We start from the raw sequence: 17,467 nt of genomic DNA, 5'->3' as shown, positions 1-17,467 counted from the left end.
ACAGAAACGTCACATGGTAATGCATAAGCGTATCCACACCGGGGAAAAGCCTTTCAGCTGCTCCCAGTGCGATAAGAGGTTCAGACAGAAGCAACTGCTGGATTTGCATTTCAAGAAGCATCATAATCCCAGTTTCATCCCAGAAGCATACATTTGCACCTGGTGCTATAAGAGCTTCACTCGCAAGGTACCTGCTTGTGTTTTGCCTTTGTTATAGTGTCATGTCAGACAGTTTGCAGTGCACAGATCTACGGAAAAACAGCCCCTCTTTAATTTGATTTGATTTATTATTGTCACATGCATCAGCATACGGTGAAAAATATTGTTTCTTGTGTGCTATACAGACCAAAGCATACCATTCATAGAGAAGGAAACGAGAGATTAGTGTTTCACTTATAGCTAGGGTGTAGAGAAAGATCAACTTAATGCAAGGTAAGTCCATTCAAAAGTCTGATGGCAGCAGGGAAGAAGCTGTTCTTGAGTCAGTTGGTACGTGACGTCAGACTTTTGTATCTTTTTTCTGACGGAAGAAGGTGGAAGAAAGAATGTATTTGTGTCCTCAAATGGGAGCATCAACTGAATGAGGGGTCCAGCACCTCACTGGCACACAGTGTTCACCTGAATGCAGAAACCCACATGTGGACACCAAACTCATCATTATCAGTTCCATTATGCAGTATTCTGTGATGCTTCACAATAATTGAAAGAGAAGAAACACTGGATCCCCACAGGTCTTGCAAGGTATAATTTCATACCCCTGACAGGTTACTGTACAATTTGGATATGTGAGAAATAATGAGACAGCACTCAAAGCTCAAAGACGGCACAAATGTTTTTACTAGCTTTGAACAATACAGTATATCTTTTATAATACATCTGTTAACAACAAACCTGCTAGTGTCAGGGACATTATAAGAAATCATACAAATGATCACCCAGAGAGGTCAACCTCTTGCCATTTATACCTTCTATCAACTGACTGGACTATTTTAGCTAAATTATCTTTACAATGACCTTAATCCTCTTCTTTCCAAGGTGGGCAGGATGTTTCATTGGCAAGATCATATTGTCCTTTCAAAATCAACCTTAAGCTACAATTATCCAGTGAGGCATCCAGTTCTTTGTTCAAACCATAATATTAGACACTTCTTTGACAATGAGCATATGTTTGAGCCTTTCAATAATTTTCCATCCCTGTTTGGCTCTTGCCTTTGCTTTCAAGATCTTTATTACTCCTCTTGCCTGGTCTCACACACATTTTATGATCATTGGACACTAAGACAATTCGAACCTCTTTCTGAGTTGTAGTCTCTCTGCATTCTCATGGGCAGAATTCTCCCATGCAGATCATTGGCGGCTGGTGTGGGACAGAATTTGGTGGGGATCCAAAATTCAGTTTCACACCAGTGTGAAATGACAGCGTGATACCGCCTGTCATGGCAGATGGGGATTTTCGGTATAGGTCAGCATGATTTATATCCCTCTGATGGAATGCAGATTTGGGCCTGATCAGAATCTGCTCCCCCATGCCCAATTCTCCATAACATCAGTGGGAAAATGTGCCAGTTCAGAACACATCTGGGCTAATGTTGTGTATAAAAGCCAAGACTTACCTTAAAGTTTATTTATTAGTGTCGCAAGTAGGTTTACATTAATACTGCAATGAAATTACTGTGAAAATCCCCTAATCGCCACATTCTGGTGCCTGTTCGAGTATCACTGAGGGAGAATTTAGCATGGCAAATGCACCTAATCAGCACATCTTTCAGACTGTGGGAGAAAACTGGAGCAGACTCAGGGGAGAACATGCAGACTCCATAGACAGTCACCCAAGCCAAGAATTAAACCCAGTCCCTGGGATTATGAGGCAGCAGTGTTAACCATTATGCCTTGGTCAGCTTGTGGACATCCGGCCTCCACCTACTGGACCCTGAATCTGTGGCACCACATGCAACACAGGGTGGGTGAAGCTTCATCCACATGGGTCTTAAACTAAGCAGCTTCCAAACAATGGGTGTTCTCCATGGAGCAACCTCGCTCAAAATTTTGAGCCTTCTTCCAGGACTTTGCATGGGATCGAATTTTCTTCTAGGACCTTTTTCCTTTGACTTCGCCACGTGTTTGGACTTCTGCCAGAGACTTCTATACGGGATCAGATCCTAGAACAACAGGCTGGAAGGCAGCATGAGGTAGTGTTGGATGGTCAAGGCCCTTTGGGGAGGTCCTTAAAGAAAGCTAGGAGAGGACTGAAGATGTGGTAGGGATGTGAAGGCTTAGAAAGAGGCATTAGTATTTGTGCATGCTGGAAAAGGTATTACAGGGATGTAGTTTGGCAGCAGAGGGAATGGAATTGGAGGTTGGGAAGGGCCATATTGTCTGCCAGGCCTGGCTAGAGGAAGGGATTATGTCCAGATGTTGGAGGTGTATGAGGGTGTGAGGTGGAGGTTATGTCCAAGTATGTGAAAGGGGCTCACAGGGAGGCTGTCAGTGGAGTCAGTTGTTGACTGTGGGGAACAAACTCAAGAACAAGGAAAAGTACAGCACAGGAACAGACTCCATCGGCCCTCCAAGTCTGTGCCGAACATGATGCTCAAACTAAATTTTAAAAATCTCGGCTCTTACCTGATCCATATCCCTCTATTCCATCCTTATTCACATATCCATCCAGATGGCTCTTAAATGTTGTTAATGGGTCTTCTTCCACCGCCTCCTCTGGCAGCATGTCCAGGCACCCACTACTCTCTGCATGAAAAACATTCCTCCACTCATCACCCTTAAACTTTTCCCCTCTCCCTTGAAGCTGTGCCTCCTTGTAATTGACTCTTCCACCCTGGGAAAAAGCCTCTGACTATCCACCCTGTCTATTTCTCATAATTTTGTAGACCTCTATTAGGTCTCCCTTCAGTCTCAGTCTTTCCAGTGAAAACAATCCTAGTTTAGTCAACCTCGCCTCCTAGACAACACGCTTAAGACTAGGCAACATCCTAGTGAACCTTCTTTGCACTCTCTCCAATGCTTCCATGTTCTTCTAGTAGTGTGGTGACCAGAACTGCATGCAATACTCCAAATGCAACCTAACAAGGTTTTATATAGCGACAAAGTGATGCCCCAATTCTTAAACTCAGTGCCTCAGCTGATGCAGGCAAGAATGCCGTATGCCTTCTTAATCATCTTGGCCATCTGTTTGCCATTTTCAAGGAACTGTGGACTTGTACACCCAGATCCCTCTGTATGTTAATGTTCCTAAGGGCTCTCCCATTTACAGCACAATTCACACCTAAATTTAATCCTCCAAAATGCATCACCTCGCATTTGTTCAAATTAAACTCCATCTGCCATTTCTGTGCCCAAGCATCCAATCTATCTATATCAAGTTGTATTCTCTGATAATCCTTCGCACCATCAGCAATTCCACTAATCTTTGTGTCATCCACCAACTTATTAATCAGGACATCTACAAATTTCTCCAGATCATTTATATAAACTACAAATAGCAGAGCTCCTAGCACTGAACCCTGTGGAACACCACTAGCTACAAACTTCCATTCTGAAAAACACTCTTCCACCCCTATCTCTGTTTTCTGTAACCAAAGTAAAAAGTCTGACAACACCAGGTTTTAGTCCAACCTATTTATATCAAGCCAGTTCTGTATCCATCTAGCCAGCCCACCCTGAAATTTTAGTTTTTGTACCAGCCTGCCGTGTGGGACCCTGTCAAACCTTGCTGAAGTCTATATAAACTACATCCGCAGCTCTTCCCTCATCAATTTTCATTGTTACCTCTTCAAAAAAACTCAAATTGGTGAGACTTTGCTCATGTCTTCGTTAGAATCATAGAATCCCTACAGTGCAGAAGGAGGCCATTTGGTCCATTTGAGCCTGCAGTGACAACAATCCCAACCCTGTAACCCCACATATTTACCCCGCCACTCCCCCTGACACTAAGGGTCAATTTACCACAGCCAATCCAACTAACCCACACATCTTTGGAGTGTGGGAGGAAACTGCAGCACCCAGAGGAAACCCATGCAGACATGGGGAAGACATGCAAACTCGACACCGTGATCCAAGGCCAGAATTGAATTTGGGTCTTTGCCGCTATGAGGCAGCAATGCTAACCATTGTGCCACCCATTGTACGAACAAAGTTTGTTTCTTACTTATTGTCCTGATTGTGGATGACAGTGGGAATGAAGAATAAGTGACCTGTGTGATTTGAATAAATCTATCTTCCTTTATCAGAATGTCATGAAGAAACATGCTGAGAAGTGTGAGAATGTAATGTCACAAGATGTAAATGTAAAGGTGATGGCGAAGAAAAGTAAGAGCAAGGCAATGGAGTCCAAAAAGAAGGCTGAAGAAAAAGGAGGTATGTTTTATTAAAACTGAAGACAAAAATCATTATTTAAAGTTGCTGCTACAAATAATTAATCAGGTTTATTGAAGATAAAGTAAAGTGCTTTCTTGGAGTTTAAAGGGAAGAAGTAAGGAGTGGTTGCATTGAAGCATCAAGTTCTGACAGGGCAAAGCTGTTTCCCCTGACGGCTGGAGAGTAAAGAACTAGGAGTTACTGCCTCAGAATAAAGGGCTAATATTTTGAAGTGAGATGAGGGGAAATGGCAGGTCTGTCATATGAGGAGAGACTCAGGCAGTTAGGATCATATTCACTGGAGTTTAGAAGAGAGGGGATGTCATAGAAACTTATAAAATTCTCACAGGGTTGGTAAGGTAGATTTAGAAAGAATGTTCCCAAATGAGGGGGCGGGGAGAGTCCAGAACTATGGGTCATAGTTTGAGGATAAAGAATAAGTCTTTTAGAACTGAGGTGAGACAAAATTTCTTCATCCAGAGAGTGGTGAATGCATGGAATTTCAAGAAATTAGTATAGCTCTTGGGGCTAAAGGGATCAAGGGATTTGGAGGGAAGTGGGGATCAAGATACTGAATTTAATGATCAGCCATGATTGTGAAGAATGACAGAGCAGTCTCAAAGGGCGAATGGACTACTTCTAGTTTCTATTTTTCTGATTACTCAGAGAGCTCCAAATCTTTGGAACTCTGTACTCCAGTGGGCTGCATTTGATAGGTAATCTTGCACATTCAGTCCAATGACGAATACATTTTTGGATTCTAATGGAACCAAAGAATACGGGAATCAGGTGGGAAGGTGTTGTTAAGATTGTGTGGATCAGTCATGATCTTATGAAATGACTGAGCAGGCCTGAGTGGCCAGGTGACCGCTTACTAATGGTTGATGTTGTTTGAATGTTCTTGCTGTTGTAAAATTGCTCATGTAGCTCTCAATCCTACTGCACTACATTCTGTGTTGCAGTGCCCAGAAATCACCCTTTGTTAGCACAGGTATTGCCTCCACAGTTTTGGTATTTAAGTGAGAGAATCTTTTTACTGTAGCAATATCTTATTGTATGTATCCCTCCATTAGTCCATCTGTTGCTGGAGCCTTTTTTTGTGTCTTTATTAACTCCAGTGGTGGCTATTCAGAAGTACTCCTGATTAGCCTTCCATTTTCTGTTCTTTATAAACTGTGAACATATCCAAACCTTTCCTACCTGAATCCTAGATCACATCAAGTCCATCTTAAGCTTCTGCTTATTGAAATACAATAACTTCCCGTCCAGCAGTGCAGAATATTTTAGTGATCAAGTCTCGCGTCACCTCACCTTTTGCTGTCTCTGGAACCTTCATCAACTTTACAACCCTCAGAGATCTCTGCTCTCCTCCATTTCTACACTCATGCAGATCCCTAATTTCCTTCCCACCACTAAATTTTAGAAGGAAATTCCAGAGCTTTGGGAACAGCATTTAGTAATTTCCTTCTCAGATCTTTCCACCTACTACACTTCCTTTAAGTCATTCCTTCAAACTAACAGTTTTCAATAAGATTTTGGTCATCTGTCCTTGTATTTTTTTACGTGGAACAGTGGCAAATCATGCACCTTAGAACGGCCTTTACTACCTTAAAGGTGTTGTACAAAGGCACTTTGTTGTGCATAAATCTCTCTTAATTTTTATCCAGAGTTGCACAAAATAAATTTCTTTTCTCCTTTTGTTAGTCCCTCCAAAATGAGATTCAGTAAGAAGTCTCACAACACCAAGTTAAAGTCCAACAGGTTTATTTGGTAGCGTGAGCTTTCGGAGCGCTTCACCAGGCAGTGCTCCGAAAGCTTGTGCTATCAAATAAACGTTTTGGACTTTAACCTCATGTTGTGAGGCTTCTTACTATGCCCACCCCATTCTAATGCCGACATCTCCACAAAATGAGGTTACCCTGAGCTTCAGAGTCTGTGGAAAAAGTAGGACTTGTCTTGTGTGTTGCCAAAGGCTTAGCTCCAGTCGTGTCTTCAGCAAATGCGTAATCATGGAATCCCTACAGTGCAGAAGGAGGCCTTTTGGCCGATTGAGTCTGCACCAACGCTTATCCAGGCTTACCCTGTAACCCCATGTATTTGCCCTGCTAGTCCCCTTAACCTACATATCTTGGGACACTAAGGGCAATTTAGCATGACCAATTAACTTAATCTGCGTATCTTTTGACAGCGGGAGGAAATCAGAGCACCCGAAGAAACCTGTGCAGACACAGAGAAAATGTGCAAACTCCACACAGATAGTCACCCGAGGCCGGAATTGAATCTGGGTCCCTGGTGATGTGAAGAAGCGATGCTTACCGCTGTGCTGCTCTTAATCATTCGCTTGGGCTACCCCAGATCTGTTGTGTCCATAATACCAAGACAGCGAAAAGTGTACAGCCAACTCCGCACTGCAATTAATAGCATAAAATCAAGCCAAGACAGTCAGTTTATCCAGAGATAAGACAATGACTAAGCCCAGGAGTGATAACTCCTGATTTCTGAAAATTTTATGTGTGTAATCTAGTGAGAATTCCTAACAGACACATCCCTAATAGTTGCTCCATGTACATAGTTTGCAGACCTTCAAACTTTTAACTGAGGGAAGACATGACAAGGGCATTCCTTAAATATTAGAGTTTTGATTGGAAAGGATAAGATTAACAATAATAACGTAGTGTTGGCTTCGGGTGTTAGATTTCAACTTAAGTTCTCCCTGGACCATAATTATCTTCCAACTGTGCTTTTTTTTAAACTACTTCGCTATTTGAAAAGAGAGAGGTTAATGTGAGCCAACTAATTCCAGTGTAGGAAACCATAGTAACATCTTAAAGTGGTAAAATTTCCCATGGCACAAGGAGCATTATCAAACAAAATTTGTGACAGAACCACAGTGATATTTGGAAAGGTGATCAGCTTTGTAAAAGAGAGATTTTAAGGAGTTTCTTAAAGGAAGAAATGGAAGGTAGAGAAGCAGACGGATTTAGGGACAGAGTACCAGACTCTCAATCTCAGCACATAAAGGGCTGGAGCTATGAAAATTGGGAATGCACAAGTTACCACAGAGTTGTAGAAGTGACAGAGGTTACACAGTCAAGGAGGGATTTGAATGAGAAGATGACACCAACAAAACATCACTTTGTTGGTCTCTATAAAAATCTCTGGACATCATTTGGAGACAATTGAAGCTGTCTTCTGAAAAAAATCACCGAAGCACATCTCTCTGCCTCTCCATCTCTCTCTTTTCCCCTTTAAGCTGGGAAGTTGTTGGGATTAAAGTCCATAGCTCCCTGAAAGTGGCCACAAATGTTGATAAGGTGGTAAAGAAGACAGATGGCATGTCTACCTTCATTAGTTGGGGTACTGAGTACAACAGCCAGGATGTGATGTTGCAGCTTTGTAAAATGTTGGTTAGGCTGTACTTAAGAGAATTGCATTCAATTTTGGTCGCACAATACAGGAAGGATGTGGAGGCTTTGGAGAGGGTGCAGAAGAAGTTTACCAAGATGCTGCCTGGATTAGAAGGTATGAGTTAAAAGGAGAGGCTGGGCAAACTACGGCTGTGGGGAGAGCTGATAGAAGTCAGTAAAATCATGAGAGGCATAGCGAGAGTTGACACTCATAGGGTTTTCCTAGAGTTGAAATGTCTGATACAAGCAAATTACTGTAGATGCTGGGATCTGAAATCAAAAGAAAAAATGCTGGAAAATTTCAGCAGGCCAGGCAGCATCTGTAAGGAGAGAAAAGAGCTGACGTTTCAAGTCCAAATGACCCTTTGTCAAAGATAAGAGGCATAGAAAATGGGAGAAATTTATTCTGGAGGGTGAAGGAATGAAGGATGAGTTAGAGCCACAGAAACAAGGGGAAAGGCTGCTAATGGTTGTCCATAGAGAGAATGGAAGGTGTGAATGGCCAAATGACAGAGAAGCTGAAATGAGAGGATAAGCTGTGACAGCTGAAGATGTAGGGGGAGGGGGGAGATGGGTGGGAGAGAGGTAAAATTGAGAAAAAGAGGGAAAGGGGAAGCCAAGGGAAGGAAGGGAGGGGTAAGAAAATAAAAAAGACAATAAAGAAATAAAAGATACAGTATAGTTAAAAATTAAATAAAATGAAAACAAAGGGGTCAAGATGAGGTAGAGGTAATCATCTGAGGTTGTTGAATTCGATGTTGAGACCAGAAGGCTGTAAAGTGCCGAGCTGGAAAATGAGAGGCTGTTCCTACAGTTTGCGTTGAACTTCCCTGGAACATTGCAGCAGGCCAAGGATAGACATGTGAGCACGGGAGCAGGATTGTGTGTTAAAATGGCAAGCAACTGGAAGGTTAGGGTCCTGATTGCACACAGAGCAAAGGTGCTCAGCAAAGCGATCACCCAGTCTACGTTTTGTCTCTCTGATATAGAGGAGACCACATTGGGAGCAGCAAATGCAATACATCAAATTGAAAGAGGTGCACGTGAAACACTGCTTAACTTAGAATGAGTGTTTTGGACCTTGGTTGGTAAGCATGGAAAAGATAAAGGGGCAGGGTGTTACATCTTCTGCGATTGCGTGGGAAGGTGCCACAGGTGATGGGAGAGGAATTGGGTATAGTTGGGTGTTGTCTGCAGAGGTTATCCTGGAAGGAATGGTCTCTGCCAAATGCTGACAGAGGGAATAAAGGGAAGATGTGTTTGGTGGTGGTATCACGCTGGAGTTGGTGAAAGTGACAGAGGATTATGCTTTGCATGTGGAGGCTGGTGGGGTGAAATATGAGAACAAGGGGGACTGTACCTTGTTCTGGGAGGGAGGGAAGGGGGTGAGGGTCATGGTGTGGGAGATGGACCACATGCTGTTGAGGGCCCCGTTGACGTTGTAGATGAGAAACCACGTTTGAAAAAAAAGAAGCACATACTAAAACTACCACTTTGGAAAGTGGAATCATCGGAACAGATGCAACGGAGGCAAAGGAGCTGAGAGGAAGGAATGGAGTCCTTACAACATTTAGGGTGAGAAGAGCTGTAGACCACGTAGCTGTGGGAGTCAGTGGGCTTGTAATGGATATTGATAGATAGTCTATTGCCAGAAATGGAGACAGAAAGGACAAGGGAAGGGAAATGTCTGAGATGGACCAGGGGAAGGCAAGGGGTGGAAACTGGAAGCAAAGTTAATGAATTTTTTCACGTCCGGACGAGAGCCTGAAGCGGCACCAAAATAGTCACCGATGTACCGGTAAAGGAGTTGTGGGAGGCGACCTGAGTAGGCCTGGAACAAGGAATGTTCCACTACCCCAGGGGTCCGTGCTGGGGCCTCAGCTATTTACCATTTATATAGATGATCTGGAGGAGGGAACCGAGTGTAGGGTGTCGAAATTTGCTGATGACACCAAGATTGGTGGAACGGCAAATTGCGCGGAGGGTGTGGAGAGTCTGCAGAAGGATCTAGATAGGCTGGGCGAATGGGCCAGGAAATGGCAAATGGAATTTAATGTTGGCAAGTGCGAGGTGGTCCACTTTGGCAGGAATAATGGTAGGAAGGACTGTTACTTAGGGGCTGAAAAACTGCAGTAGGCGACGGTGCAGAGGGACCTTGGGGTCTTTGTGCATGAGTCGCAAAAACCCAGCCTGCAGGTGCAGCAGGTGGTCAGGAAGGCTAATGGGTTGCTGGCCTTCATAGCAAGGGGGATTGAATATAAAAGTAGGGAGGTCTTGCTGCAGCTGTATAGGGCATTGGTGAGGTCGCAGCTGGAGTACTGTGTGCAGTTTTGGTCGCCGTACTTACGCAAGGATATTTTGGCCTTGGAGGGAGTGCAGAGGAGGTTTACTAGGCTGATACCGGAGTTGAGGGGGTTAAGCTATGAGGAGAGGCTGAATAAACTAGGCTTGTACTCGTTAGAGTTTAGAAGAATGAGGGGAGATCTCATTGAGACGTATATGATGATGAATGGGATGGATAGGATAGAGGTGGAGAGGCTCTTCCCACTCAGAAAGGACAGTAGGACTAGGGGGCACAGCCTCAAGATAAAGGGGGGGCGGTTTAGAACGGAGTTGAGGAGGAACTTCTTCACTCAAAGGGTGGTGAATCTCTGGAATTCTCTGCCCGTTGAAGTGGTGGAGGCTGCCTCGCTAAATATTTTTAAGACGTGGGTTGATGAGTTTTTGGTAAGAGAGGGGATTAAGGGTTATGGGGAGAGGGCGGGAATGTGGAACTGAGCCACGACAGATCAGCCATGATCTTATTGAATGGCGGGGCAGGCTCGAAGGGCTGGATGGCCTACTCCTCCTATTTCTTATGTTATGTTCTTATGCCCCATAGGACCCTTTGTGGGTTTGTGGTCGGTGCAGACTCGATGGACTGAAAGGCCTCTTTCTGCACTGTAGGGTTCTATGATTGACCCATGCGGGTACCCATTGCTACACCTTTGATTTAGAGAAAGTGGGATGAGTAAAAGAGAAGTTGTTGAGAGATAGAACGAGTTCAGCAGGCGGAGGAGAGTGGTGGTGGATAGGAATTGTGCAGGCCTCTTTTCGAGAAAGAAGCGAAGAGCTCTCAGGCCGTCCTGGTGTGGGATGGAGGTGTAGAGAGATTGCACATCCAGGGTGAATAGGAGGCGGTTAGGGCTTGTAAGTTGTGTTAACACTAGGAGGCATGCAATTATGATGAGAAGGGGAAAGTTCAAAGGAGATGTGAGGAGAAAGTTTTTTACACAATGTGGTAGATGTCTGGAATGCGCTGCCAGGGAGAGTGGTGGAGGCAGATACGATAGGGACGTTTAAGGGGCTTTTAGATAAGCACATGAATATGCAAAAAATAGAGGGATATTGACCAAGGTAGGCAGAAGGGATTAGTTTCATTTGGCGTCATGTTTGGCATGACATTGTGGGCTGAAGGGCCTGTTCCTGCTGTATTATTCTATGTTCTATGTCTTTAAAAATTGCTAGCTAGCCATGCATCATGCTATCCATACGTATTTCTGGGCTTGAGCTTGAAATCAATCAATGGCGCACTGAGCTTTGGACCGTACACTGCAATCATTCAGATGAAAAGTCAGCACTGGGTGCATAGATTTCTTGCCTCACTCCAACAGGACAAAGGATACTCATGCTGCACAGTCCTCATGCCTGCTAAAGGGCCGAATCAAATTTCTAACCCCTTGAGTATGAAGTGGATAAAGGGAGTGTGAAGTCTCCCCTTCACCCTCCTGCTCTGCTTTTCAGTGGACTGAGGGGTTCTGATGGACTTTGATTTGGCATTGAAAGGTTTAAGTTTTTTTTAGGAATAGTATAAGGGCTTTAGACCTTCTAAGTACAGATGGGATTTTCCAGCCACGCTTGCTCCAAGACAGGAAAATCCCGCCAAAGGTCAGTAGACCGTTGCATGGTCCACGTGCCGCTCGCTGTGATTACTGTGGCAGGGTGGGAAAATTCTGCCCTGTATCTTTCAATCCATTCTTTCTGTAGATGTAAAATATCTTTTGCCCCCAAAAAATTTAATAGCTTTCCTAGTGTCTGTCCATCAAGTTTACAAGTCTTATGTACAAAAGTTCCAGCTGATTTATTTTCTAATCCTTATCATTTGAATTTTTATCTGTTGTATCTGAATTTTGAACGCGTCTTGAGGTCCAGGACAATGAGGAGAAATTTCTGAGCTTAGGGCTGTGTGTGGATTTGATGATTGATCTGTTTAATTTGTAATGTGCTCAAATGTGGGGTTTCTGCTTAATTACAGATGAGCATCCAGTTCAGCAAAAGACTGAACAACCTATTGAAATAACTAATGACCTTCACATCAAGAAGGACATCACATCACCAACTGAAAAGACTGTGGTTAGAATGAAGAAAATGGTTAAAGGAAAATCAGGTAGAGAACTTCAAATTATATATGCAGTCTCTTGAAATATATATTGAACCTCTTGAAAAGAGGCCTGAACAATTCCCATCCACCACCAAAAGGGTCTTTTAAGAGACTTTTGGATAAGTATATGGGACTCAGTAAGATAGAGGGTTATAGGTAAGCCTAGTAGGTAGGGACATGTTAGGTGCAACTTGTGGGCCAAAGGGCCTGTTTGTGCTGTAATTTTTCTATGTTCTATGTACCACTCTTCTCCACCTGCTGAACTTGTTCCATCTCTCAACAACTTTCCATTAACTTAACCCACTTTCTCCAAATCAAAGGTGTAGCAACAGGTACCCGCATGGGTCCTAAGTATGGAGTCATAGAAGTTGTAGCTTATTTCCTATGTTAGCTGTCCCAACTAGAGCAATTACTCTAAACCTGCTCTCTCTTTTTTATTCCGTAATTAGCTCCCTTTCCAAGTAAATATCTAAATGCCACAATTTAGGTCACATTAATTGAAAACCCAGCATAATCAGATAGTCTACTGTTGTCAGTGTAGTTGCAGGATGGAAAGTTTGATAATTTTAGCTGGCACGTTCTCTAAAGATGCTTCCATTCACTTTATATATTTTACATGACTGACCTGCTTTATGCCTGTTTCTGGCATTGAATAGGATCCCCAGGCGCAGGTTAGCAGGCGAAGGAGAGGCAGAAAATCGGGCACAATGCCTGATGCATTCCTGATATCTAGCAGCCAGCCCCTGCCCCAATTGTATTCATGGTTTGGGAGGCTTTGGACTGTTCACCTGGGCCAATTGAGGCCCCACATTACGGCCACTGGAGGGCCTGTTTCCATTCCGTTGTAAATTTTCCTGTGGTGGACAATATATGAAGCCCAGCAGTTTCCACTAGTTAGGTTGGTGACAAGCAAGGGGGAGGCAATGGCCCACTGGTGTTGTCGTTAGACTATTAATCCAGAAGCTCAGTCAGTGTTCTTGGGATCCAGGTTCAAACCTCGCCATGGCAGCTGGTGGAATTCGAATTCAGTGAAAACATTTCTGGAATGAAGAAGCTATTGATGTCCATGAAATCAATTGTCAATTGTTGGAAAAACCTATCTGGGTCATTAATGCCCTGTAGGGAAGGAAATCAGACGTCCTTACCTAGTCTGGCCTACAAGTGACTCCAGAGCTACAGCGATGTGGTTGACTCTCAACTGCCCTGTGGACAAGGACAACTAGCCAGACAGCTTTACGTGTGTTCCATGAATGGATAAAGAAAAGGGAAGTGGGGGTACCTCTGAGAGGAGGGGAAAGAGTGTCAGAGAAAAGGAAGAAAAATGTTAGAGGAAGAGAAGGCTTCAGATAGGGAGAGCCCTCACTCCCCCTCACCAGGGTCTGCCAGCCTAGTCCAGAAATACCCCTCCCACTTAGCTTCCCATCCAGCTCCAGCAATGATTGCTGTTGGGGACAGGATGCAATCCTAACAGTGGCCACTGATGTAGGGAGCAGAAAGCCAATTTCCCTCTTTTTGTCTGTCTCTTAATTCTCCTCCTCATTTTCTCTGAATCTTGAACTTTCCTTTTTTTATTTTTCTGCTTCACTTATTTTGCTTGCTTCCTTTTCTACTGACTACCCTCTCACTTTCTCTTCTCTGTCTCTAGCTCTGGTCTCCCATTTTCTGACATTCTTTTGCTCTCTCTTCTTCTTTTGGTTCTTCCTCACAGTCTCTGATTTTTTTCCACTTCATTCTCTGATCTTTTTTCCCCTCTTTCGGACCTGCTCATTCCTCTTCGAATTTTTCTTTCTTCCCTCTGACTTTATCTCTCCCATCTCTCTGTTTCACTATTCTTCTTTCTCTGGGACTTTCTCTTGAGTTCCTCTCTGATAAATTTTAAAGTTTATTTATTAGGGTCACAAGTAGGCTTACATTAACACTGCAATGCAGTTACTGTGAAAATCCCCTCATTGCCACATTGCGGCGCCTGTTCGGGTACACTGAGGGAGAATTTAGCATAGCCAATACACCTAACCAGCAAGTCTTTCAGACTGTGGGAGGAAACCCTGAGCATCCGGAGGAAATCCATACAGACAAGGGGAGAACTTGCAGACTCCACACAGTGACTCAAGCCGGGAATCAAACCCAGGTCCCTGGCACTGTGAGGCAGCAGTGCTAACCACATGGCCTCTGCTGTCTGAAGTTTTCTCTTCCTCTGACTTTTTCCCCGCCTCCTCTCTGATGTATCGTCTTTCTCTGACTACCTTTTCTTATTTACAGGGGATGTTTCCAACCACACAATCGAGATCGTCCAGGTTGGGAGCAGCAAGGAGCTAGCCTCAGTGAACAGTCAGTCCAAAAAAGAGATTACCCCTGAGATGATCCTGAAAGGCATGGTCCTGTAAGGAGCCACCTCCTTTCCACTTGTCATTTCAGTTTCTTCACAAACAGTTAAGTTGGTGATTCTATGAAAAAGGTCGTCAAGAGTAGGAAAGAAGCTTCAAAAAGATTATTGCAACTTTTTATATCTAAAGAATTGATATAGGATAATTGATTCTCAAGTTAGCAGATTCAACACATTAAAATAAGGGACAAAATTGTTTAACAGTGAAAAACACCTGTACAAAGAAAATTAAGTCAGAATTTGTAAAACAATGCAGAGCACCACTTGAAAACGTGAATTGTGTTACCTTTTATACTTCTATGTTGTTTTCATTCTTAGCTGTTAATTGAATAATGTAAATAACTTGTGTGTTCTAATTTCCTCACTTCTGAGTGTGTGTTTCTGGAGCACAGACCATTCCTAGCCAATTGTCCAGCAAAAGTTGCATTTGCTTCAGAATGCAAGCAATGTTCCCTTTGTTAGATTTTTTAGATTTAAATTTATTAAATTCAGTAAGGAAAGGGGAGGCAGTGTTTATAACCATTCCTGTTAAAAGTATGTTTTGTAAACTGGTGCCTGTGTGAGAATTGCAGAGACAGTTTGCAAAGAATTAGCATGGTTGCCAGGTTTCAGAAATAGAATAGAAATTAGATTCTCATTGTTCTCACTGTTGATGAGTTTCTGGTGTCAGTAAAGGATTCAACTGGCTATGGGAGTGAGCAGCTAAGCTGAACACCACCAGTCTTTGCTGGGTTAGTTTCAATGGGTATTCTAGTTAGGGAATGGGAATCAAGCAGGTTCCTGATGCTAAACATTATTCCGAATTCATGTGCATGGCTGGCAGCTGAGGAATGGATTGGCAGAACTGTGATGTGGTGCTGTCAGTGAACAAACTAATTTTTAGGAGATAACTCTACATATAAGTCCTCTTGAACATTATCCCATTGAATAGTCCATGACGATTCTGAGAGCGACAGCAAAGGCATGGCTAGCGATCTGGAAGATTCCCATAGAAATTCACATCCTGTTAGTGTCCAGTCTCAGACATGCAGATTTGGCACATGGGCAAGTTCTCGGCATATGGCAAATGCCACAGACTGTACCAGCATAAGGAGTCATAGTTTTCAGCAGTGAAAATGGAAGAAGTGATTGAGGAATATAAAAGGAATATAAGAGCATGTTATTTGAGACTGTGAATGGTATCAGTTCACCTGCCTGGACTAGTACTTATTTCCCAGTGCGGTTTCCTGGAGCTGATGAGCTGCTGGGACCATGATGGATGTTTGTGATACTTGTTCTAAACGGGCTTGCTGAGATTTAATTCAGAGTAAAGTATGAGTGATATCTATTAGGTTGTGACAGAGCAATCTAGTGTAACAGAACCAAGTTGGCAACAGTTTAGTTAGAGGCTCTAATTCCTTTAACATTCACCATTCATGTTAGGTTCATCTCTCACCATTCTTCCTTCCAGTATTTAGCTGTCAAGCCATTGAGCTTGTAGTTATCTTCAATTTTCCAGTGCCACATAGACCACAAATACATCATGGAAACTTGTTTCAGTTTGCTTCAGGTCTCACCTTTTTTAATCTCTTGGGGAGACTTTAACCTCACAAGTGATTTGTGTCCAGTCCTTCTGCTCCAATTTTCTCACTTGACTCTGCAGCACAAACTCAGGAGACCATTGCAAGTTGCAGAGCCCAGCTTCATTTGAAAACAGTCCACCCTTTACAGCTTCAACTGAGATGTAACAGGAACTAGCAGACGGTGAGATGATTGTTCGTGGTGCAGGAAATATTGCTTGATTCACTGGGCTTGTATTGTCACCAAGTACTTAATGGTCAGTAATCTTCAATAGTCATTTACACTGACACTTGGGTGCAATGTGGAGAGACTGTTAGACTTCCAGAGCTTTTTCCCTTGATTTGAGATGTTAAACCAAGATGCTAAATCTGCTACCTAAGGGACCCTCGTGGCACTTAATGAAGTGCAACAAGAGTTTTTCATGCTTCACAACACTTTCTTAAAAATTGGTTAAAACTGGGCAGCTTCTTTTCCCACCATCTCATCTCCCCCCGAACAAATTAACTGATCAGCCTGCTCCTTTACTGAATCTTTCTGTGTGCAAAATGGCAGTTTATCTTTTCTGGTTGGAGCACTTTGGGATGACTCTGAGAAATATGATGAAATAGGGTTAGACAAGTATAAGACCTTTATTGAATTGTGCTGTACAGCTTTGGGAAAAATGCATCAACCAAATACCATCCCTTGCATGTAAAATGACTCAAACTTTCCAAATTATCTAAGTTTATTTGCACAATTACCCAATCACAGAATTAACTTTGTAGAAGTATTGTCTTGGTTCGTAGAGATATCCAATGGACCTGTTTCCCAGTCCACCTGAATTTCTTCACCATCAACTTTGAAACTTGCTGTTTCTCACCCTTTGGTTTGCAGCTGATAGTTTTCAACAAGAAACATGTAGGAAATGTAAACTGTTTCTTGTTGCCTTGCTTGTTTTTACTGTACTTGTTATCCTTGGAATAATGTTGGAAGTTGCTAACTGTTTTTAAAACACAGATGTTGAAATTGATGGCAGTTTGTGCGTTCCTGTTTGTTCTTTTGGTTACACAGTAAAACTTTGAACATTGTTGGACTTTTTCTTGTTGTAACTGTATTGAAATGACTGCTTTCTGCACTTCTATTCATGTCATGTAGACACATGAATCCTGTGCACACTAAATATACAGTACACCTTGTCATGCCACACTCTCAGTTGTGTGTTTTTAGTTATTGAAAAGCATTTCCACTGTGACAATAATACCATACAGTTTGCTGGTAATAACATACAGTCAACTGGTGTGGTGTGGGGCTTCATACCACGCAGTCTGATGGTGTGGTTTCTGTGTTCAT

The 17,467-nt window shown here is 43.0% G+C and overlaps 1 protein-coding gene across 1 annotated transcript in view; it reads left to right on the top strand.

Annotated features, from left to right (window-relative positions):
• The window catches only part of LOC145354035 (transcriptional repressor CTCF-like), a 57,233-nt gene extending 40,018 nt beyond the window's left edge, over positions 1–17,215 (top strand). The window contains exons 10-13 of the mRNA XM_080205139.1: positions 5–187; positions 4,242–4,368; positions 12,070–12,201; positions 14,455–17,215. Coding sequence (XP_080061265.1) covers positions 5–187; positions 4,242–4,368; positions 12,070–12,201; positions 14,455–14,579 — 567 coding nt within the window. The 3' untranslated portion in view covers positions 14,580–17,215. The remainder of the gene's footprint in view (positions 1–4; positions 188–4,241; positions 4,369–12,069; positions 12,202–14,454) is intronic.
• Positions 17,216–17,467: the final 252 nt, after the last annotated feature.

The sequence above is a fragment of the Carcharhinus amblyrhynchos genome, chromosome 16 (genome assembly GCF_965287045.1).
Source record: "Carcharhinus amblyrhynchos chromosome 16, sCarAmb.v2.hapA, whole genome shotgun sequence".
NCBI lineage: Eukaryota > Metazoa > Chordata > Chondrichthyes > Carcharhiniformes > Carcharhinidae > Carcharhinus > Carcharhinus amblyrhynchos.
Note: the sequence above shows the minus strand (reverse complement) of the source record. Positions and strands in the feature narration are given on the sequence as shown.